A 22,634-nucleotide genomic window follows, 5' to 3' on the forward strand; every position below is an offset into this window, starting at 1 on the left:
ATTCAAAGAAACAACGACTAAACTATTCATCAATTTATTCGTGTGCAACTCAGCCACAAGGGAAAGACGCGCCGATCGATTTCATTATTCAACGAGAGGACAGATCACGAAATCGATTTTACATATGTATGAATCGAATAAGAGCTAAATAGTTTTAGTTCTAAAAATTCGCAGTTCTCCAACTGTAGCGCGCGGCGGCGAACGTGCTATCACGCAATGAACTTTCGATCTTATTCAGAGTCCAACAATCTCGATGAACATACATAATTCAGACAATTTATATACGAAAAAAATCCCGAGTATTTTATTTTGACATTTTGACCGCCTCGCGCGTATTTCATTAGAGTAAAATGATAAAATAGTACAGAATATTCCAATAAAAATAAAGATCGGAAATGCGCTTTGTAATTCTGTCTGAATATACCTTTTCCTGTTGGACCTCCTCTAAGGAGAAAGGCGATCGTACGTGTCCAGCAGAAAAAGCAGCTCTCAGCAAATTTTTTTTTTATTAAAAAAAATCTTTTTTTATTAAATCTTGCCCTCTTTGCTGAATTTAAGCAAGAAACCGATAATCTGTTAACCGCTCACCGAGCAGCTTTTTCCGCCGAATACAGTCACGGTCGACAGAAGTGAAGTTAACGATCTAAAATTAGAAATCTCTAATAACGCTGAACTTTGAATGATCCCTTGCCTTTGATTTCCGCGATTAATCGATTGCGTGATAGAACGCTCACGCTGCCGGCGCTGCATCTGAATGTGCTTTGTAAATTTCCTTAAACGCTAGCCATTAGTAAAAAGGCAGACCCGATTTTGATTTTTTGCACCTCGGTCCCCGATCTACCGTCGGAGAAAATTCGCTTGGACGAACGACTCGCTGGCAACCGGACCGTCTAAAAAAAATGCGTATCGCAATCGCGCGTATTCGTCGTTCATTGAAATCTTTCGATCGCTACTTATCTCGTACGTAGAAGCGCACAATGAGTCCCGCCGAACCCGTTACTCTCGGCTCGTGTCTTCGAGCGCAATTTTGTATATTGCGCAAATAACAACCGGTTCTTAAAAGAAAGGAATTAATTTACTTGAAACTATCTTGAATTTATATAATTTCTTCGAAAGAATGAAAGAAAAAAAAAAATGTATATACATATATATATTTACAATAATTTTCTTTTTCTTTTAAATACACGCGAATTAATTAATTATGTTTCCTCGCCTCAACGACACTTTGAATAAATAAACGAGATTTCGATTTACATTTATGGACTTGGGAGGACTCTCAGGATGCAGTTGAATGCGAAAGCACTTTTCGTCATTCACGTGCATCCGAGGTCGAGCCAAGAGTCTTGGAATCGGCGCGAATACTAGACAACTGCAAGGAGAATTGGACAACCGTCACACACTCACATTTTAATCTTTATTGTAATAGACTGCATTGAATTTTTCATCGCACACTTTTTACCTTCTTGTTCTTCTTCATTTAACAAAAAGTGTCGCATATGCGAAAAGATCGAATCTCTTTAGTAACGACTGTCACTCCATCCTTTCACGCTTCATCCTTCCTTCTCTCTTTTCTGTTTCATTCTTTTCGCTCATTTTTTTTTTTTTTGTTCACTCTCCCTTTTTTTTTCCACACGTGTTGTAAGAGAAGTTTCATCGTTTCGCATGCTAGTCGAGGCATATAACAAAATTCGATATAGACTACAACAATAATAACGTTTTTACTACACACTCTTTTCACACACGCACATCCAATCACGCGGTCTCACGCATCCCTTGCTGCACGTTGCCGGTCAGATACATACAGTTCGTGGATTTCGAGATATTCGCGGCATCGGCGATTTTTACCGGCGATGCGACGAGCATCGCATTCGGCACAGTCCATCACGTTGCATTTATCCTTTTGTCTCTCTCTCTTTTTTTTTTTTTTTTTCCTTCTCCGTTCTCATCCTTTTTTTTCGATATTTAATATATTTATACAGTATCTTACAATCCCTCTGCGTATCTTTTCTCTCTTCTCGTGTCTCACTTCTTCCGTCCCGCCCCCTCCCACGCATTTTCTATGTACAATTGAATTTTTTGACATTCTCTCTGCTTTTTTTTTCTTTTTTTTTTTTAAAGATATTAGTAAATGATAATTACCAGCATTCTATCTACACCGTAAACGATTTAATAGTTGATTCTTCTCTCCTTAAACGCTACCGTGCTAATTTTTTATTTATCATTTATATCACATTGTTCACATTATTTTATTTAGCTTGAGTGCTCACAATCAGTGCTATACTATCTTTAGTTTTCTTCCGTCTCTCAACCCGTTTAGTTTATCCTCGCTAACGCAATTATTTACATGAGACTATTACATCGCTTAAAATAATTAACCGACAGAGGTTTTCAGTCACGGCTAAAACAGCTGATTGCGAAATGCCGCTTCTGCAACATTTCCCGCTCGATCACATTGCTTTTTCTTTCTATCATTTTCCATTTCAGTCCCGTTTTATGTTTCTTACATATGTGTGTATATGTATATGTGTGTGAATAATGTGTGTGTCACAGGACATGCGGTAGTATAATTTGCAGCCATTGCACAACTTGAGGTCTCATCAAATTGAAGTCGTCCGAGTTGAAAAAAATTTTCAACAAATTTGTTTTTCACTTTTGACTAGTACCTCGAACTGGGTTTATGCTTTTTTTTCAAATTAAATTTCGCATGTTGCATCCCCAACACTAAGAAACTCACAATACGATCATCGGCAATTAACATTATAAAAGACATTAATTTGTTTTCCCTTCTTTCATTAAGACGCCAGCAGATTAAATGAAAATTCGGTAGGTACGTGCATTTGGAATATAACGACTTAAGATTCGAAAAAAAATTCTACACAGTAAATTGATTAACGTAATCGACAATCTACAATTTGTAGCGCAAAGAATTCTTTTCATATTGATTTTCGGTTAGCGAAATATTTCTGCTTTGAATATTCGATTGAATATTCAAGCAGATTCAATCGAGATACATTTCTGTGATCTTGTAGCCCGTTAAGCCACTCATTTACATCTTAACTTGAATATCGCTAATTATATTATTCGCGATTAAATAATTTAAAGGATACAAAACAAATTTGTAGATATGTAGGAGTTAGCGGTACTAGTAATATACATAAACTAAGAGCTGATAGCCGAGGGAGAGAGATCGTCACAATCTCGCGCGCGCGCGAAAAAGTAAAGGAGACTATTAATGTGTACCACGAACGAACTCATTGTCTCAGTCGTTGCTGACGATCTCGTTGCTAAAATACCAAACGAAGGCGTACAGTAGGATCTTACAAAAGCGAATAAACGTACGAAAGATCGTTCGATGGATAAAGAACAGATCAAAATTACATAAAATTGAAATGAGGATTTTTCATTCTATAAATTAATCATTCATATCGTTAAGGACCACACAGGGAATCTTAAGTAGTCGAAATGCAAGAGACTTCGCAATCAAGAATTTAAGCTGCTCTTTTGAAATATAAACAACGCTAAAAATTTCTAACTCCGTTAAGACTTATGAATTTAAAAGGGTTTGACTCAAATCCAAGACTCGTAGACTGCGAGTTAATTATTTTCGTACAAAACTGCACGTCACCTGCGATTAGATCAAAATTTTTACTTTTAAAGATCAGAAAAAATACATATAAAAAGAACTGCATATAGATGTTGTTTTCTTTTTCTTCGTGCAACCACTGTCAGCGTGAAGCTATTTTTAATTTAATTCAAAGTTTATCAAGCGATATTAAACATTTATATGTAGATTTCATTGCATCTTCTCGCTTTAAAAAATTTCTATTAGTAATTTTGATCTGTACCTTTATTAGACGATTCTCGTTTGTACAGAAAATAACGAAAAGAAGTAGAATCGATATTTCGATAAATGCGTGCGATCGTTTTAGCTTTCCAAACAGTTGTGAGCATTATCATTTCCTTCAACTCTACTCGAGCCGTTCTTACTTAGTTATTATGCAAGGATCGCGTTACAGAAATGAAATGTTTGTACAAAAGTATGGAACGTTACGGTGCACACGTATTCACGAGACAGATTACAATGATGACGGCGACTTAGAACATACGTTTTCTAAATATTATCTATGTGACGAAATCTGAGCATGAGGAAATCAATATATTCGTAGCGTGTGGTAATTATGCGTTCGTGAAAAGCGCGATAGCGATTCGTATAATACGCAAGTAAACATATAATAAATACAGAGAAATAAATACTTAATATGTATTAAACTTATATAATCTGCCACCGTTTTTAAATAACTTCCGTCTTTATCATCGACTTAATACAACTTGCGATTGAATTATCGAAATTAAACAGACGGACCTCCGGCGGATAAAAGGTTTAATATCCGTTCTCCACAGCCCTTTGATCAATTTTAAGATACAAAATTTCTCGTGATTTTTGATTTTTCAAGTTTTCACTCTTTAAATAATTAAATCCAGACCGTTCCGTCGTATGCCGTTAAGCAGGAGCCTTTGCTTTAATTTAATATCATTCTAAGTATACCGTCATTATCATTTCCTGTGATACTTCAGTTTAAAAATATGATGAAACTGGTCAATTAACGAATCTTACAAAACAGTCAAGCAATTTAAAAGTTATGTAAAAAGTAAAATTATTTCATTGCGAGTCGATGTCTTCTCCCGTTTTATTTTATCAAAAAAAAAAAAAAAAAAAAAAAAAAAAAAAAAAAAAATATATATATATATATATTTTGGACAGACAAACATAACATAAAACACTTAAAAAAAAGTTATCTGTCAAAGTAACGAAAAAAGAAATCTTCCCGAATCGAGAATATAACGAACCAATGATCCAAATAAAGTACGAGACCAGAAGCCTTAAAATTTTAAAAGCGTCAATTCGTCACCATACTAACGTGAAAGCTTTTTCATTCTTGGACACGGACTCTATTGTCATAAAGTAATTCTTTATATTTAATTTACTCGCGATAAACTATCTTTCTTAATAAAATCAAGGTACCGTGTACAATATACATATCGTATGTTTTGAGCAAGGACTTTTTCTCACGCTTTTCTCAGTCGATTTACTTTTCGGAAGAGCTTGTATTTCAAATGTCAGTCCCAAATGACATTTCCGAATGCAAGATTACTTTGATGTTAGAAGTAACACGATAAACGAAAATTTTTCTCGCACAAAATTCCATCGTGATATTTTACTGTTTTTGTGATAAAACAATTTCAGATTTAAATTGTATATTCTCGCTAATTCGTTACTAACACATCTAAGCAATTCCAACAGATAATAAAAGATAGATTTATTTTAGGTAAACGTAGAGGTTTACTAGAAAAACACCGACAAACCGTATTTTGATATTCCAGCGCGATCAGATTAATTTCGCCTTTTCTTGATTCTGTCAGACGGTCGAATTTGAGGTCGAAGAAGATTGCGTGTTGGAAACTGTCGCTGCCACCGTTGTCGAAGACGCCGTCGACGTTGACGGTGAGCTCACGACGACAACCGGTTTCACTAAAGTCGTAGTATTAAGATACTGAGCGTTTACGAGCGGCATTTGTCCCACGGACTTGAGAATCGGCGTAGTGATCATTTTCCCTGCTAGGCTTGACGGTGCCAAAATGTGAGCGGTCACCTGGCTACCTTGGGAGACAACGGTCATCGGCGTGACAATCGGAGTCAAGCCGGAAAGAGGCGTATGCTGGCCGACGATGTGGGCTATACTCTCTGTGGATGGAGAGTTCTGCATCATTGTCGAAGTAGGTTTACCCGCAGCGGTTTGAAGTGATACTCCATGACTTAAAGTTAAGCCTGCAAAATATTAAACGTAAGGATAAAGTCAATGAAAAATAAATAAAAATAAAATTAAGATTTAAGTCAAAATTAATAATAAATTTCCGTTTAGGATGTGAATCTTATTACCATTTGCTGGAAGTATGTTCAATTCCGCGCCACCAGGAAGCCTTGCCAGTTCCGAACCATTACCACCGACGAGTGTTACACCACCGACCATCTTATGTGTAGTTTGTGTATCTCCAGCTCTTATTCTCGTCTGGGCGTCTATAAAACAAACCTATTGTTAATTCCAGAACTCTAGGATTTTTTTTTTAGAAATACATCTTCTGTGTCTTTCAAAAGTTTGAAAATAAAAATTATTCTGTAAAAATTCGCGAATCGTATTATACAAAATCAAGTCTTGTTACTTACTCGATACATTCAGGGCAGGTGAATGTGTGGCAAGGACCAATGATCTACCTTCGTTTCCCGAATGCACAAAAGTGACGGGTCTAACGTCACTCGCGGATGATTGCACAGCCAAAGCCAGTGGCCTGTCGTTGTTAGATAAATTGGAGTGCACGAATGTCACTCGATTATCGTTTGCGGCAGACGAGTGAACGACGAGCGCCACGGGCCTCGGTTCGTTTCCACTGTTTGATTGCACGGCAATCAACGGCGGTCTGGACTGATCTGACGAGTTTTGCACCGCCAATGTCAAGGGTCTAGATTCGTTGGGGGCGTGAGTTACCAAAATCTGCTGCCGTGTATCGCTCGGTATTACCCTGAGCCCTGGCCCGATGTGCTGTAGAGCTGGTACAATAGTAGCAAGGCCCTGACTCGTGTTTAACATCTGGGCGCTGATCGGTAAGTGCAGCTGATGCGGCTGCTGCACTATACTGGCGGTGGGGGAAGTGGTGACCTTCTCCTGAAACAAAAATGCCACCCTAACTATCTTGCAGATAAATTTTAACATTTTAAATATGTACGTACATGCGTTCCAAGCTAAACAATTAAATAAAATTGAAAGAATAAACTTGCTTTAATGGGCATGTTACACGTTTTCAAAGCCGTTTCCAGTTAAAAATCTGTAAACGACTCTGCAAACGCGTAGTAATTTGCTCTAGCACCAATTTATTGCAAAATCGCAACATTTGCTATTTCGCCTTGGATAAGGTGCGAAAAAAATAACTCCGTCTTTTTTTGCAAGTTTTATTAAATTTAATAAGAGAGAAAACTGTACCTGCGACGGGGTAGAAATGCTAGGCGCGGATACTGTTCCGGCAGTCGAACTTACAGGTGGACTCTCCCTGGGACCTCGCGCAAGATTCAGGTCTTGCGTTTGGCAAACGACACCTGCGGTCGCGGTCTGATTATGAATGTTAGAAGTCGTGCTAGTGGACTGCAACGTTTGCGGGGAACTGGCCGTTGTTACGCTGTTTAGACTGCTCGAGCTGCTGTACCTCGTGCCACCCCGTGGCAATCCAGTAACATCAATCTCTGTACTTTCTGTAATAGAATAAAGTTATTTATTAGAAAGAGAATATATTAAAGAGGGAATATGAAAGTAAAGTAATCTTTGAAAATTTATTTTACTAAGTTTCTCTACATTTCGTATTTTTAAATACATCTTACCATTTTTAGTTACCACATCCATCCCGGGATTTTGTTCCAGCAAAAGAGAATTAATATCGATAGGATCCCAAGTTGCATTAAGTTCTTTCCTCAATGCCACCAATCTCTGTTGAGCCGCGATCTTCTCTCTCGCGAGCCTCTCCATCTCATGTTCGTAATCTCGTTCTTTCTTTCGCAATGCCTGTAAAACATATGAAGAAATTTAATTATCATTATTATTAATTTTTCAAAAAGCTTTTAAAATTATTACCAACATTCAAGCAGAAATTCAGATAAAATTTGAATAAAAAGAAACGTGATACGATATCAATTTGTAAGACAACTATATTAATCAACGTAGTTTCTTATTTCTTTCTTTGTGAGAAAGTAGTGAAATTTTATTTTTCACGTCAAACTTGCACTTGGACGCTGACGCCTTTGTCGTTCTAATAAGATATATTGAGTGTAATATCAACGATAAAACTCCGGGAAACAGCTCGTCGCTGTTACGTGCCGCGCGGCATGACATCGATGGCCGTTCGGTCACGTGGAACCGATATAGGTAATGCCTTTCGCACAAAAATGCACGGCGCGTACGGAGATGACACAATATTGGCGGAACGAAGGAGGACACGGTTCAATCGAGTTCAATTGTTAACAATACTTCAAAAGTGCGAATTAAATCCAACAATCAAGTTTTATTTTTCAGTTTATTTTTCCCAACTTCTCGCGACGTGTCGCACACCCGTGAAAAACTACCAAAGAAACCTCTAATTCTTTTTCTTTTTTTTTTTTGTTTTTTCAATTACAAATCCCTGAATTTAACGGGACGCGACTTGCCTGTATATACTTGTTCGCCGCGTGGAGAATCGAGAGATTCGAAGACTTCTTTTCGTCCTGCGATGGCAGCTGTCTCTTTAGAAGTTCAAAGCACTCTTTCAAATGGGCTCTTCGATTTTTTTCCAGTTTGTTGTGCACTTCCCTTGTACCGGACCGAATCAGGCACGCTCTGCAATAAAAAGGTATAAGTCGTAAAATGATGTATCGGACAAAAGACGTTGGTCTGTTTTTGCCTGTCGATTCTGCGTTTACTACTTTAGGATAGGCGGCATTACAGTGCCTTTCTACGTGCTCTATAAAACGCAATCATGTAATGCCACGCGCATTATGGCCGCGCGATGCAACGCGCTGAGCGGCGCTTCGTGCACGTGCCATTCACCCTGGACACGTGCACGGCGTAAATAGGTATAGCCGACTGTAACGTCGGCGACAGACAGCGTCAGCTTCGCGCACGGAGAGGAGCGGCGAGGAGAGAAGATGAGACGAGAACGCGAAGCAACAGGCTGACGTATCGACTCGCGATGAAACGCGTCGGTGTCGCCGACACAAGCGTGCGTCCGTCATAGACGGACATTATCGTGCCTATTTTAGACGGACTCTACCATAACAGCACTGATAAAGCATAAACGCAACAAGCAAAGTAGATTAATAAAATCTTCCGACAATGTTAATTTCACAATCTTCTTTGACTCGATGTTCGACTAATTCAAATATGAGTTAATGATTTTTAATGAATCTTGAGACAATGCATTTCAGCACAAAAAAAAAGGGGGTTCGGAATAATACATGTTTGCAATTTGTAAACAATTTAAACTAATCGAGCTTACCCAGATCGGTGTTTTTTATTGTCGTGATTCGTTTCAACGTCGACAACGAGGTTTCCCGCACTTTGTTGGGATTGATTCGGATTATGGTTCTCCATATAATGATTATGCGTGCTATGGTGGTCACTGTGATGATGATGGTGATGCTGGTGATGCTGCTGCTGTTGCTGGTGATGTTGCTGTTGTTGCTGCTGCTGCTGCTGTTGCGGTGGTTGCGAATGATGATGAGGATGATGATGAGACACGGAATGGAGCGCAGTCAGTTGAACAGAGTTTGATCCGGTTGACGACGGCGCGGCTCGCGTGTTCGCGACCACGGAGGTCCCTCGGGAAGTTAGCGAAAGACTCACTCTGTTGTTCTCCAGCGGATCTTCCTCTGCAACATCATTAAAAATTTAGCTTTATCTAGGTGAACTTTGGTTCGTCGCATCATTTGTTATTTCGAAGAAATAAATTTTCTTTAGGCACTATTTTAAATAAATATAGAAAGGTTTGCAATTAAAATAAATGATATAACAGCGTTTGGGAGATACTTTTGGAGCGAGTCGATGCTGCAAGGGTCAGAGTTTTACGGCATCCCTTATCGCATTATTCCGAAATTTTTTATTCCGGATATAGACACACATTCACGAAGGTACGATCGCTGACATTCCGCAGATGCAGACGACAAAGCTCCCGGGGCTTGCCATTCTATTCTACACTCTCGAGCTTGAATGGCCGCGCTTTTGCCTAAGATTAGCAGATATTCTTTGGTGTAGCGACGGCTTTGAACGAGCCAACCGCGCTTTGTCGATTCAATTTTTTTTTTTTTCTTTTTTTGTACGGAACCGATAACTCTGTAATCAAGTTTGCAATTTATTGGACATTATTTCATATATACGAAATAATTAATTAAAAGAAAAATATAATAGACTATTATACATATACGCAATATAATTGTACTGCATTTATTTACAGGAAAAAAAAAAAAAAAAAAAAAAAAAGTATTTTCCGTAGAAATTAATCGTGCTTTCAAAGTAATCGCTTCGATCGATAATTTTCGCCAAGATAACAGATTACTGCGTTATTAAATGTGCAGGCGGGTAATACCGGTGAAATATCCACGCGCAGACCATTTTCACGAGAGTATTTCGCGTCGTTAGGGAGTATCGTGCGTCTCTGAGCCAGCAATTTATGTTTCGCCTGGACAAGAGAAGATAACAAATTCGCGAACAACCGCAACGTCTCGCTACCAGGCACGAAGAGCTTTCCTGTCTCCTCGGGGGTGCGCTCGGTCCACCGTCGGCACGATAAATTAGCGCGGCACGTGTACGCACATGCGGCTGGCCCATTCATGTGCGGAGTCGACTTGGCAGCCGCCGCCCCGTCGCATAACTCGCATCTCTTCCTAAATCTATTCCTAACGCCCGAAGACGTGAATCGCGCGTGGTGCATCCGCGCAACGCAGACTACGAGGGGCCGAGAAACAGACGACGGCGTCGCGATATGCCTTTCGAAATTAATTCGTAGACGATTAATTATTATAACAAACGCGTACGTGCATCCGGCATTTTCGTCGTTTCGTAGGGAAAAAAAAAAATTGTTTCTGAACTTTTAAGCTCGGCTGTGTCGCAACGGAGTCTCCGGGCCTTTGCACCACGTTGAATTTAGAGATATTTTTTATTCCGGAAATCTTAAAGCGGTATATCTTTATTTTTTTTTTTTTTTTTAATAATGTACATAGAGCCATAAAATTATGTAATGTATGTAATGCACGAAATAAATACGCAAGAAGAAATTAATCTGTGACATTGATGTGTGCGATATTTAAAAAGTCAAATAACCACATTTGAAACGCGATTCTTGGTTTTTAATAAATTTGATTAAATGTAGAGGAATCTTTTCTTTTTTTCGGTGTGTTGAACGAGACGAAACTTAATATCCCCTGCGCGCACGTTCGGTCGATCTCACATTAAAAAAAAGAAAAGAAAAAAAAATGCTCAGAACGTCGCCGAGTATTAGCGAGTCCGCGGCGAATTGCCGCTCGTTTCCTAGTTTGCGGTAATAAATTTCGCACCCGACGTTATTTGCATATTCGCTCACATGCGAACTAAACCCGCGACGTGATTTTCCTTTCAAATGATATGCCGATCGGTTCAACGGAATTTTTTTTTTCCTTTTTTTTCTTTTGCGCGAGCGCGCGAGTACCCAGCAGTTTATTCGGCGTGAGGAATGTATAATATATGTTACAGGATAACGCCGCATCCGCGCAAAATCGCGCCGCGATTACTGCTCGAAAAGGCTTTTATTATTCGCTACTCGCGTCGTATCCGATTTCTTAAAAGCGCATACGGTTAGCAGTTGCATTTAAACACTTTTGTAGACAAAAACGTAACCCTCCGGATCGCCCCCGACCCCACGCGTAGGTGAAATAATTCGAGAACGTTTTCGGGCCGTTTGAAGATCGGCTCCGACGTCACGTTGCCTTTCGCAGTTGAATTACATCGATGACAGAAATGAGCCGTATAAAATGAAAGGGTGGGATATCGATTCTGCATTGCAAATTCGATCGGACGTTATTAGTCATACGTAACAGTTGAGACACCGAATTGATATAAGTATTAATCGATCCATTGATCGGCGTTCTCCTTGAATGTGGAAAACGGAACGGTGATGGATGTTTCTACCCCGCCGGTGGGTGTGTTGGGACTTAAAATACAAAAAGGAGCGTGTGGAAAATACAAAAAGTATTAATTCGGAGGCAAGTCACGACGGGCCGTTTTTTTTTTTATTTTTTTTTATTGGATCGGAATAAGAGTTCCGTCGGGAAAACTTCCATTTGCGGGAGCAATGCTCGAGAACGTACGTCACCCGATGACGTAATATGTGATTTTCTCGTGAGAATGACCGCGCCGCGCCGGTTAGAACGCGTCCTTCAGAAAAACCGCACCGTTCTCCCTTTCCTTCCACCGAGAAAGAAATCCACGTGCATTTGCAATCATTTGCGTGCGGTCGCGGATAATCGCGCGTTCATATAGCCGGACACGATGCCGGAACGTGCTAGTCGTCAATTAAGCGAAGTGTCGTTTGCGAAGGAGCTAACGAGTTACCGCAAGCCTCAAAATTTTTATGTATCTCGCACAAATATTGTACTGGGAACGCAACTTTTTTTTCACTCGATAACAATTAATTAGTATTAAATAAATCTTGTTTATCGCGTTAAAATACATTAAGCAAAAGCCCCATTTATCACTCACGTTCTACGAAATATCTTCCTATAATCACGAATTTTGGCACAGGCACGTGTCTGTGCATCTATGAATATCGAGTTCGGATAGACAATGTTTCTTCCGTCCTCCTCTTTCGTTTTGCCGTGAGATTTTTTTTTCTTTTTTTTTTTTCTTCTTTTTTTTTCCTCAAAAAACCAGTGATCCGTACTGCCTACTGGTGTAACATAATATTTACATTCCTCGCATTTTCTACACTTTGCATATCTCATTTCTCGCATGCTCAACTTGATAGTCGCGAGGTATAGGTGCTATTTGACTTGGAAATATTCTACGAACTATAAATAGTCCGATTTCCATATCTTGTATCCGCAGACATACTTCAAATTCATGGCCCTTGACGATCCTCCTCGTCGAAATCACGCCGAGGGAGATCGCGTCGTTTTTAGAAAATGCACGCGTTGCAAAGTAGTGATAAAACAAGCTCCGCGGCTGAAAGTAAGGATCGAGAATTCCGAAAACGTAATATTCCTACGGATCACGACGTTTCGCGACGATGATTAATAGAGAGAATAAAAAAATCAAACCAATCAATTCACATAATGACAGACAGTCGCGAATTCTTATTCCGCGTGTGAAATCAACAAAAAAAAAAAAATTTGCAAGCGGAAAGCGCAGTAAACGGATGTTAATCGAAATCGTAGTTGCTTTTAAAACTGTACATTTGAACATGTATAAAATTTGAATTTTTTTTTTAAAGCTACAAGGTTCATTAATTAAAATTTTTAATAGGTCTTAATATTCTATCTGGTAATATTTTACATAATTTTTAAATAGATTCAAGTGTTTTAATTTTTTAATTTTACCTTAAAAAAAAAAAGAAAAAAAAAGGGAAAAGAAAATGTTATCTTTCGGTTATTATTTCAAGAACTAACGATAGATTAATCGTCAAACGAGAGATACAGTTTGCAATACATTTCGTTAAATTACTCAAGAGTAATTGCAAGCGGACAGTTTCCTTTTGGATTTTCCACGATTCTCGCGCAAATAATTAAACTTTACAACGCGGCGCGAGAGAGAATAATCGCGCGACAACTCGCTCGCGAGATGAAATCCGAGACGTTACACCTCTCGTTTTGTCCTCCCGATGAAATTGAAAACAGTTCGTCGCAGAAGACCACCTCGGCCTCCCGCATTTTCCGCGTGCGAGCATTTCACTGCCAGATTCGAAACCGAAATATTCGCACGTATCGCGAAAATACATCGGCGACATGCGTTTATTCGCGCGACGCCGTTATTTCGCACAGCTCACGCGAAATATATCATTTCGGAACAGTGGGGAAAATATACGCCAATACTCCTCACCGTTATCTTAAATATTTATAAAAATAACTCGCGAATTATCTCTCAAACGTGGTTAATTAAATCTTAACGAAAGAAAAATTGTACATTGCCATTTGTTTCGATCGAAAAAGTTGAAAGAGTTTTTAAAAATCCTTCGGGGCGAACCGAGTTTAAAAGAGATTAAATTTTTTTTCACGGATCGTCAGCGAGAGGGATCCGTAAGGATTTTCGTAGGGTGGCCTCGGAAGGATAATCTTCCCTTTCGAACACGTTTTAAAGCGGGCGCGACTGGGATCTCACCGAGAAGATAGTGTCGTATCCATTTTTTCTTCGGGGGCGGCATCCAGTCGCTGCGTCGTGGCGACTCGCCGCCGTCGACGACGTCGACGACGGCACTCAGGCTCGCGCGCGATTGCATTACCGGCGACGTGATACCGTCCGAGAGCAAGAGAACACCCATTCTTCTTATGACGGAACAGATCGGGGCGCGCGCGACCGGGACTTCTTTCCGAGCTTTCGCTCCGGGGAAAATCGTGCCTTCCTCGCCGCTAACGTCGACGCCGTCGCCGCTGAATCGCCGGACCTGGCGAGTACCGATAGCGGTATCGCTCGTTCAGCGCGGACCCGTTCGGGACTGCAACTGTCGCGGAAACGCGAAGCGCACGGCGCGGAGAGAGGTCTGACGTCGCCGGTGCCGCCGCGGCGGTGACGGTTACGTCGATCACGACGGCGAAAGGAAAACGGTACGACGAGGGCTAATAACGGCAAGGTCGCCGGCGCGATGGGAAAAAGTCCAACTTTCGAAAGCCGTACGAGCGATTTCGAGGGCCGCGTCATCGCTCGTCCACCGCGAAGGGACAGCCTACGAAGGGACAGTTCTCGGGGCGACTTTTACCGAGCGGTGCTCGCATGTCAAAGGCTTCCCGTTGCCGTCATTCGTACGCGCGGCGTTACGCGTTACTCGAAACGATACGGGAGCGTCCGGACCACCGATTTTTGCCGATCCCGCACTTAACGGCACTCGACGAATCAAGCGGATGCGCGACATCGCTTCGCCATCGCGGAGTACAGTCCGGTCGCGATACGCCCCGTGATCTTCCGCGCGGACGATCAGCTGTTTCGCGAGAACCGGCGATCACCGAGATCGGACTGGACTCCGGAGTACCGCGTGAACCGCGGGCACCGACTGAAATCCGAACTCGCGCCGCTGGCATCGGGAATGACGTCCTCGTGCCTCCCTTCTCGCCAGACAACGCGGGTGGTGGCGGTACGCGGTAGCGGCGGCAAAATTCCCCTCTCGCGACGGTGACATCCCCCTGCTCGACACGATTACTCCGTCCTTATCGCGCGAAGGACCTCTTCCGCGACGACGCGTGACACGTCGGCGCTCGAGATTACTCCGGAATCCGTCCGGTCGCGCACATTCTATCCGGAGCATTGCAGCGAGATCTTTAAGTGCCGGATTTCTTCTCGATCACGTGTCTCCACAGCAAAAACGCCCAATTTTATTTTTAAGAAGGGAAAAAAAAAAAATTTAGCACGTTGAAGTTCAAGGGATTATTTTACTGTCAACTTTCGTTGTTGATAAAAAAAAAATATCTTTCGACGTAGAGGAACATTGCCGTATATCTTTGATATTACGAGAAGCAAGCTGGATCTTTCCTTAACATCTCCCGAATTAAAAAAATTGTCTTCTACTCACCATCGATAATCAGCATCTTTTCTTCACAAAAAAGGTCGTCTGACTCTGTGCGTTCTCTTTTGCATTTGGCACCTGAGAGAGAAAGAGAGAGAACAAAAAATCGTATATTTATTATATATTACTCGCAAAGTTGAACAAAAATAAAATTAAGCTCTGCTATTTAATTCTAATAAAAATGACTAAACTATATTGTAAAATAAAATCTTTTTCTTTTTTTTAATCCGTCTAAATTCGAATCTATCAATCTCTAAAATTCGCTATGTTATTTAAAGCGAGAAAAGTAACTTTACAGATAAGCCGGCCTCTACTTCAGGCTTATCTTCGCCCGGACACGTTCGCAGCTTTAACTCGGATATTTTTTTTTTACTCCATGCACGTTACGCGTGCTTAAAAAACTTTTTTTTATTACCGCCCCGCTTGCTAATAATAAATAATCACCGCTCGATTGAACGTTTTGCTTTTTCCTCTCGACGATAAGAATATCAAAGCGAATGCACGCGCGAGCGTGCAGGCGTAGAGGGCGCGTTCTCTCGCGCACGGTACCGCGTCTCATCTCTACCTCCCGTCTCTTATCCCAGATTTTCGCGTGAGCATCCTAACGCCGCGAAGGCAGGCGACTGGTGGTGAATCTACAGGTCGATAAGGCATGAAAAATTGAAAGAAGCGCGGACTCCACGTGCTAGATCGGAGGGAGGAGCGGGCGAGGGGAATCCCCTCCCCCCTCTAGAAGGGTCCGGATAACGCGCGGCTGGTGGAAGCCGCGATCGCGCATGGAGGGGAAGTCGTACATGCGTGTAATGGAGCACGAGGGCGAGGGAGGGCACCCGACTCCCCGATGCAGCTCCGTCTCGCTTCAATTCGCTCGTCCGCGGCTCTCCTTCACCCGCGGGCGGAGGAGCCGGCTACGTCACACAGATTGATCAGGACGCCACGCGGCCGGCCGTCGCGCGGAGTGGTGCGGTTTAGCCGGGGACGACGTGCATGCGCGCCCGAGCCGCGAATTCGGTCCGCGTGCTCGCCGGTCGTTGCCGACGGTGCACCTATATTTTTCTCCTATCGCTCGTAGCTTTGAAGTATACGCGCTCACGCAATGGAAAATTCATCACGAAACGAAAGTTGTTTCTTTTTTTCTTTTTCTTTTCTTTTTTTTTTTCTTTATTTTAAATTAGTTTTAACCGGAGGCTACGCTAAACTTTTTCTATTTGATTTTATGTATATCTACCTAGCAATGTGGAAGGTAGCGCTTGTTTCTATTGATTGAGTTTCGAGAGATGTATTCCAGATTTTGACATAATTTTAGGCTTGTGCGAGCATTTTGTGATTCGGTCAGTGTCACGTATGGTTACGTGTAATTAAAAAGATTACACGTTCGCGGAAATTATTTAATCGCCCCGGAAATCGTATCGTTGGTCTTTTTTTCTCTTGCAGAGACGAAATTCGTATGACGCGATAAAATAATGAGGGAAGACAGTCGCGTTATAAAGTGGAATTGCATCCTTTAGCCATGTGCACGATAGATGGTCTTAAATTGTCGTTTAACACACGTTGCCTGGTTACATCAGGTATAATCGCGCACAGTTGTGTCGACACGACACGCGCACCAAGATAACAGACCGGATGCACGGAGATAGAGAGCGAATTACGGCGTTTAAACCATCCGCATTACAACGAGCGTGCTAGCGATACGCAAACTTTTCTATTTCGAAGAACAGCGGATTTGATCAAAGCGAACGTACGCGAGATTCGTCGCGCGCAAATATACCAGAATGCGCTCGGTGCTGTTTGGCTCGTTAATTTTAATAGACAATTAAATGTGCATCGATGCAACATTATTGAAACAAAAAAAAAAAAAACAGACGGAAAGAAAGGAAGGGAGAAAGCATTAACAGCTGCGCGCACGAGTAGATGGCGCGCTCATGAATGAAGCCCGAGTGGCCGGCCGCACCGTAGTTTCAGAGTCAGTGACCGGATTGCCTCCTTCCTACTCCGTTTTTCTCCTCCGCCCCCTTCGTCTGGCAGCTGAACACGCGCGAGATACCCCGGGTTTACCATCTCTCCTCTTCTCGTCGCCGCGTCGCCGTATCGCCACTTTGGTCACTATCGGTCTTTCTCCTCTCCGGCCTCCCTCGCCGCGAGTTTCGCGCCGCTTTACCTTCCCCTACTTTACGTACCCCGTGATGATTCGACCTCGTCGGGTACCTATGGCACTCCTCCGTCGCTGGTCCCCCTTCCGACCGCGAGTCGCTCGACTTCCGCCACCCTCGGAGAACGTTCCCTCTCTCCCTTTTTTTTTTTTTTCCCCCCTCCGCACCTTTCCCCGCTCGCCGCGTGCAAGCGGCGGGCACACGGAGTGCGCGCGTACGTTGATTTCCACGAGCGGAGAGATGCCGAAGTGCACCGGTGGAATCGGTCGAAATCCTTCACGCTTCTTCGTGCCCTTCTCCACCGCCACCTTCTCCCGGCCACTCGTCGCCAAGCGCGAGCGAACCTAAAGCCCGCCTCTCCCCTCTCGCATCTCGCGTTTTCTTTGTCTTCCCCCTCGTAACTTCCCCCCTCCCCCTGCAAATACTCACCTTTATCCGCGATGCACTTTCGCGCGTGTCTAGCTACGTCACGAGAAAGGGAAAATTCCATCGTCCTCGGTGTGCTCGCGGAAGAAGAGAGAGGGGGGGGGTGGGGTGGAGGAGAGAAAAGCGTAGTAAGCCCGGCTAACGATTGCGAGCACGGGATTAACGCCGGCGAAATGCGTGCCGCGTGATAACATTAGCGATCAAAATTACGTTAACTTCTCAGCCCGAAGCTGTGCGACGCGTGTATTTTACCAACGAGCTTTCAAAACCGTCGGGCAGCCCCGGCGACTTTCGCGAAGGACGCAAGGGGGAGAGAGCGAAGGAGGCGAAAGTAAGGGAGTCGATTTAATTACGCGCCCTGTCCCATTTCCCGTCCAGCTTTTCCTCGTCGGGAGCTGATCTCGCCAGAAGCGACGGTTACTCCGGCTACCCAGCTCCGAAGGGACGCGACGTCGATGATTCGATTAGTTTCGCGTACAGGGGGACGAGTCAGTCGTTTGACGGACAGGTCGTACTTCCAGACGAAATCAAACGTTCGATCGTATAAAAAAATAAAAAAAAAAATAAGAAAAAAAATCAACGGCGGCCGTCTTACATAAGATTAAGGACGGATTTTCGGACACCCGAATTAATTCGAATATTTGTTACTTAGCGATCTGGATATTTTTAACGTCGTATTTTCTACCGCCGCTTAGTTTCGCTTTACGAGAGATCGTGAGATAAGGGATGGTGTGGCCGATGCAAGGCCAAGGTAGGCCATGCCTCTCGTTCCAAGGCACGTTTACTTGACACGTCGGGCTCGTCTTCGTTACTTTCTCCTTGCGCTCGTCACAGTTGAGAAGCACTGCCACGAGGTAAATCATACCTAATTTGGAGGCGGCGAGCGCGTGGTCATCGCACGCAACTGCGCATGCCAGTGCTTCTCACTTAAAGCAAATACGATCGCCAATACAACGTTGTATCATAAATGTTACATTTATCGAGATTATAGAATTGGAAAAAAAAAACAAATTGATTAACTATTAGTAACAGGACCGATCACCTCAGACTGAAATTGAACGTGATATACCTCTCGCTGAAAACTTGCGTCTCGCCGAACAATATAATTTTCGTTCGCATTCTGGCCTTTGACTTTCTTACGAAGATATCTTTCGAAAGGTTGCGGTTTCACAGTTGTTACAATTTCTTTTATCAGCGTTATTGATTTCTCTATCTAATCTAATCGAAAGGAGACAAGAGTTAACGCGTTACCTTCCACCCTGCGACTTTTATTGGCGAATACGATAGAAAGGGCTCGCGGGTCTGCCTAGCAAGCGAAACGGTATTCAAGCAACGTTAATCGACCGTATTTCGCACACGTGTTATCTCTCTGACGTTACAGCTGCAAGTTTTCCACTCCTAAAAGCGTTTCCAAGTTATCGTAAAAAATAAAAAGAATAACAGTAAACCTAGACTTAAATAAATCCTAATAAACCTCGTTAAAAGAAATGGTCAGCGAATTAACGTGCGCGAGTCGACGGTGGGCTGCGTCGGGCGGCCTAGGACGAAATTCCACTAACGATAAGAGGTGCAACGTAACGCCATTGCATCTCGTCGTAATGACGCGTCGTAAAAGGTCAGCGGAGAAGCGGCGCGTGGTACTCACCACGTGGCTCGCCGGAGGCATAAGCGTGATTGGAGTGGGTCGGCGCAGAAGCAAACGAGTGCTGGTCACACGAGGAGGAGGAGGACGAGGTGCTCGCCAGGCGCTCCCGCTTCTTCTCTTCCTGTTCGACATAGTAGGCCGCTTGCAGTAACGTTTCCAGGCTCATCCTGCGGCCGGTTTGCTGCTCTATCCCGACGGTCGTGGAGGGGTGGAGGGCGCGCTGGTTCTGATGGCGGCGGTGTTGCTGATGCTGCTGTTCCGCCGAGTTTTTGGAGTCGCGAACACCCGCCGAATGGTCGTACTGACCCCGGCGCATCGAACCGCCGACGTCGCGGCCGCCGCAGCCGCAGCCGCAGCCGTAGCCGCAGCCGCAGCCGCCGTCGGTTCCGGGACGCCGGCGACGAATCCGCAGGAGCGAGTTGCGAGCCCGATTCTCTGCCCGTTGCCCTCCGCACCCCTCCCCCTGCGCTGCTGCTCTCCGCCGCGTGTGACGAGCTGCGTGCGCGGAAAGAAAACGGGTCGTTAATAAGCGGGTATTACTTGTATCGATCAGATGAGAGTAACGATTTTTCCCTCGGCGACACTTAAATCTTGTTAAATATAATCTACTAAATATACACGATATGTATATACATAAATGTATATATATATTTTTTTTTTTCTTCAAATAAAAAGGAGAGATCACCGCACGTGCAGCATCTCCAGCGGCATGCTCGGAGGGAAAACAAATCTGGCAAGACGCTCGCGGCACGAATTACGGCGATATTTCGCGCGAAGCTCGGTCGAGTTGGATTGCGTTATCGGGTTTATCAGGAGGGTGTCGTGGACGTCGCGGACACGGCCGGTGTGTCTACGACGTACGTCACGTGACGTACACGCGTGACGTAACGCAGTCGCGCGGGAAGCCTTTCTATCCTCCCCGCGGCCCCCGGTCGCCCACCCACTCACGCGCTGCTCTTGCAACAACGCATCGGACGGAGCACGACGCGCAAGCGCGTCGCAACTTCTTCTTTTTTTTTTTTCTCTACATCGTAGAACGAACGGCACGTATCCCGAGCTTCGCGTCGCCGGAGCAGAGAATCGAGCAGGCTCCGCGCTGAAAAAGCTCGGGGGAAATACCACGAGACGCCTCGCATTCGTGAAAGCCCGAACGCCCGAAAGGGTCGAACTTCGAAAAAAAAATTGCTCAAAGACCCGAGTTAATTAACAACGTGCGAGGAGCCAGGGAAACCTGTTCCTCTTCCCTTATCCCGAATAAACCTTGCGTTTCGTTATTCGTTCGAGAGGGTATAACCTCGTGGCCGATTTATCCTCGTACCTCGAAACGGTCGCAGAACCCGCTGCAACATGTGCGAGTCAATATCGCCGATCGCGGATCGGCAATTCGCGAAACCAGACGAACGTGCGGCGGCGCTCTCGCAGCTCGCTTCCCCCGGCCAATCTCAAACGAACGTGCGTGGCGGAAAAAAAAAAAAAAAGAAAGGAAAGAGAAGACCGGCAACTGCGTTTCGTTATGTAGCGTGCGCGAAAACTGCCACGAAAATATACCATGCGTTGTCGCGCCGAATCGACGCGAAGAGAAATCACGGTCTCTGCCGTAAAGAAGAAAAATCGAATAAAAAACAAAAAAAAAAAATACGAGGAAAAAAGAAAAATTTGTTTCTCGCGAAAACGATACCGCGGTAAAATAGGATCAGCCGTGTGGTCAAACGAACGTGGGAGCGAGAAGGGCGGTATTTATAATAATTTCAATCGAGAGTCGAAGGGGAAAGGACAGAGTGGGAAGGCGATTAGAGACGGAACGGGGCTTTCGGGCTGAACGTGCTGATTTCAGAGCCAAGTGCACCTCATTGGACGAAGTCGCGAAAGCGGACGACGTCGGGCGACGCGCTGGTCGCGCTCGCATTCTCCGCGGAAAGGAGGAGGAGGTGGGACGAGAGCGGAGCACGCTCGACACGCGAAAATAGAGGAGGGAGCGAACGCGCGGAACGGAACGGAACGGAGCGGACGCGGCGCGACAGAACGATTCGCGGCGATTAGCCAGCGGCAGAACGGAACCGTCGTCGGTTGCAGCGGAAGCGAGGTGTGCACGAGGCTTTAGAGGACGCGAGAGTTGGAAGGCGCGTGGTGGCGGCCCCGAGGTCCAAAAATTCACAAAGCGGACACGCTTAGTAGCACGTTAGAGCTGGCCGACGCATGCAACGTCGGCCAATCGCGACACCGGCGGTCCGCGACGTCACCGGCTGGACGTCGCGTTATTGGCCAGCTCTATTATGGCACGGAAAACACGCCACGCAACCATCTCTATACACATGTTAATTAAATAGGCGCTAGTAACGGAGATAATGGTTTGGCCGCACTCACGTTCCGTCACTCTCCCGCTCGCTCTCTCCGTCTCTTCCTCTCGCGCGTCCGCTTCGTCCCGCCCCGACACCCCGGCGCTCTTTCTCTCGAACGGGCGTGGTGGTTCGAGCGAAAGAGAAAGACACAGTCGGAAATAAAGAGGCGAGAAAGGGCCGCACTTCCGCGAAGACTTACAGATTGAAAGACGTCTCGTGCACGTACACCCTGGCGAGGCACGGGAACCCGGAGCGGCGATGGGACACGCTCGTGTCGCCTCGTAATCCTCTAGTCCTCTGCTCGGGCTCACTTCTCAGCCGTAAAAAAAGGATCGGCGATCCTCCTGTCAACGCGCGTGTAGTCTTGGCCCGAAATCGGAATCGGGACGTCGCGAAAGCGGTCGTTGACGCGTCGCGGCGAGTCGGCGCGAGTGAAATGCCCGCGTTCGCGACCGCGCGACCAAGCCGACCGTTTCGGAGCGCGCGGCGAAACGCGGGTTATAACCTGATCGATCTGGCGCGTGGCGGTGGCATTTTACAAGTGCTGAAAACCACTGCGCATCAAACTGCCATGCTTGCTCGGCCACGATTCACGTGTCCGGGCACCGTGGTGCGGGCCAATCGTCGCGCGGATCGTGACGTCACCCGGCTGTATCGACGAATGAGCGCGGCCCATGTGACGCAGCAGTCCCGCTGGGCGTGTGAGACGAGTGTCGCGGAGCGGCTTGCCTTCGTGCGAGTCGTTCACTCGCACCGTCG

The 22,634-nt window shown here is 44.6% G+C and overlaps 1 protein-coding gene and 1 long non-coding RNA gene across 4 annotated transcripts; one reads left to right on the forward strand and one right to left on the reverse strand.

The window, feature by feature from the left end:
- Positions 1–18: 18 nt before the first annotated feature.
- Positions 19–22,540, reverse strand: LOC139107914 (max-binding protein MNT). Of its 3 annotated transcripts, XM_070665823.1 has the most exons (10): positions 22,075–22,532; positions 19,537–20,031; positions 15,322–15,393; positions 9,073–9,445; positions 8,246–8,414; positions 7,427–7,607; positions 7,035–7,300; positions 6,224–6,719; positions 5,939–6,076; positions 19–5,827 (listed from the first exon to the last, which is right to left on the reverse strand). In XM_070665823.1, exons 2-10 carry the CDS (start codon positions 19,850–19,852, stop codon positions 5,418–5,420), a joined length of 2,421 nt encoding a protein of 806 aa, XP_070521924.1. In that variant the 5' UTR covers positions 19,853–20,031; positions 22,075–22,532; the 3' UTR covers positions 19–5,417. The 3 variants fall into 3 exon arrangements, with proteins under 3 accessions (XP_070521924.1, XP_070521926.1, XP_070521925.1); XM_070665825.1 differs by lacking the exon at positions 19,537–20,031 and having other exon boundaries at positions 22,075–22,540; XM_070665824.1 differs by lacking the exons at positions 15,322–15,393; positions 19,537–20,031; positions 22,075–22,532 and adding an exon at positions 13,920–14,646.
- On the forward strand, positions 5,707–6,181 carry LOC139107922 (uncharacterized). The gene is made up of 2 exons (XR_011546582.1): positions 5,707–5,843; positions 5,922–6,181. It is a non-coding gene; the product is annotated as an uncharacterized lncRNA (long non-coding RNA).
- Positions 22,541–22,634: the final 94 nt, after the last annotated feature.

Source organism: Cardiocondyla obscurior, linkage group LG14, assembly GCF_019399895.1.
Source record: "Cardiocondyla obscurior isolate alpha-2009 linkage group LG14, Cobs3.1, whole genome shotgun sequence".
Taxonomy (NCBI): Eukaryota; Metazoa; Arthropoda; class Insecta; order Hymenoptera; family Formicidae; genus Cardiocondyla; species Cardiocondyla obscurior.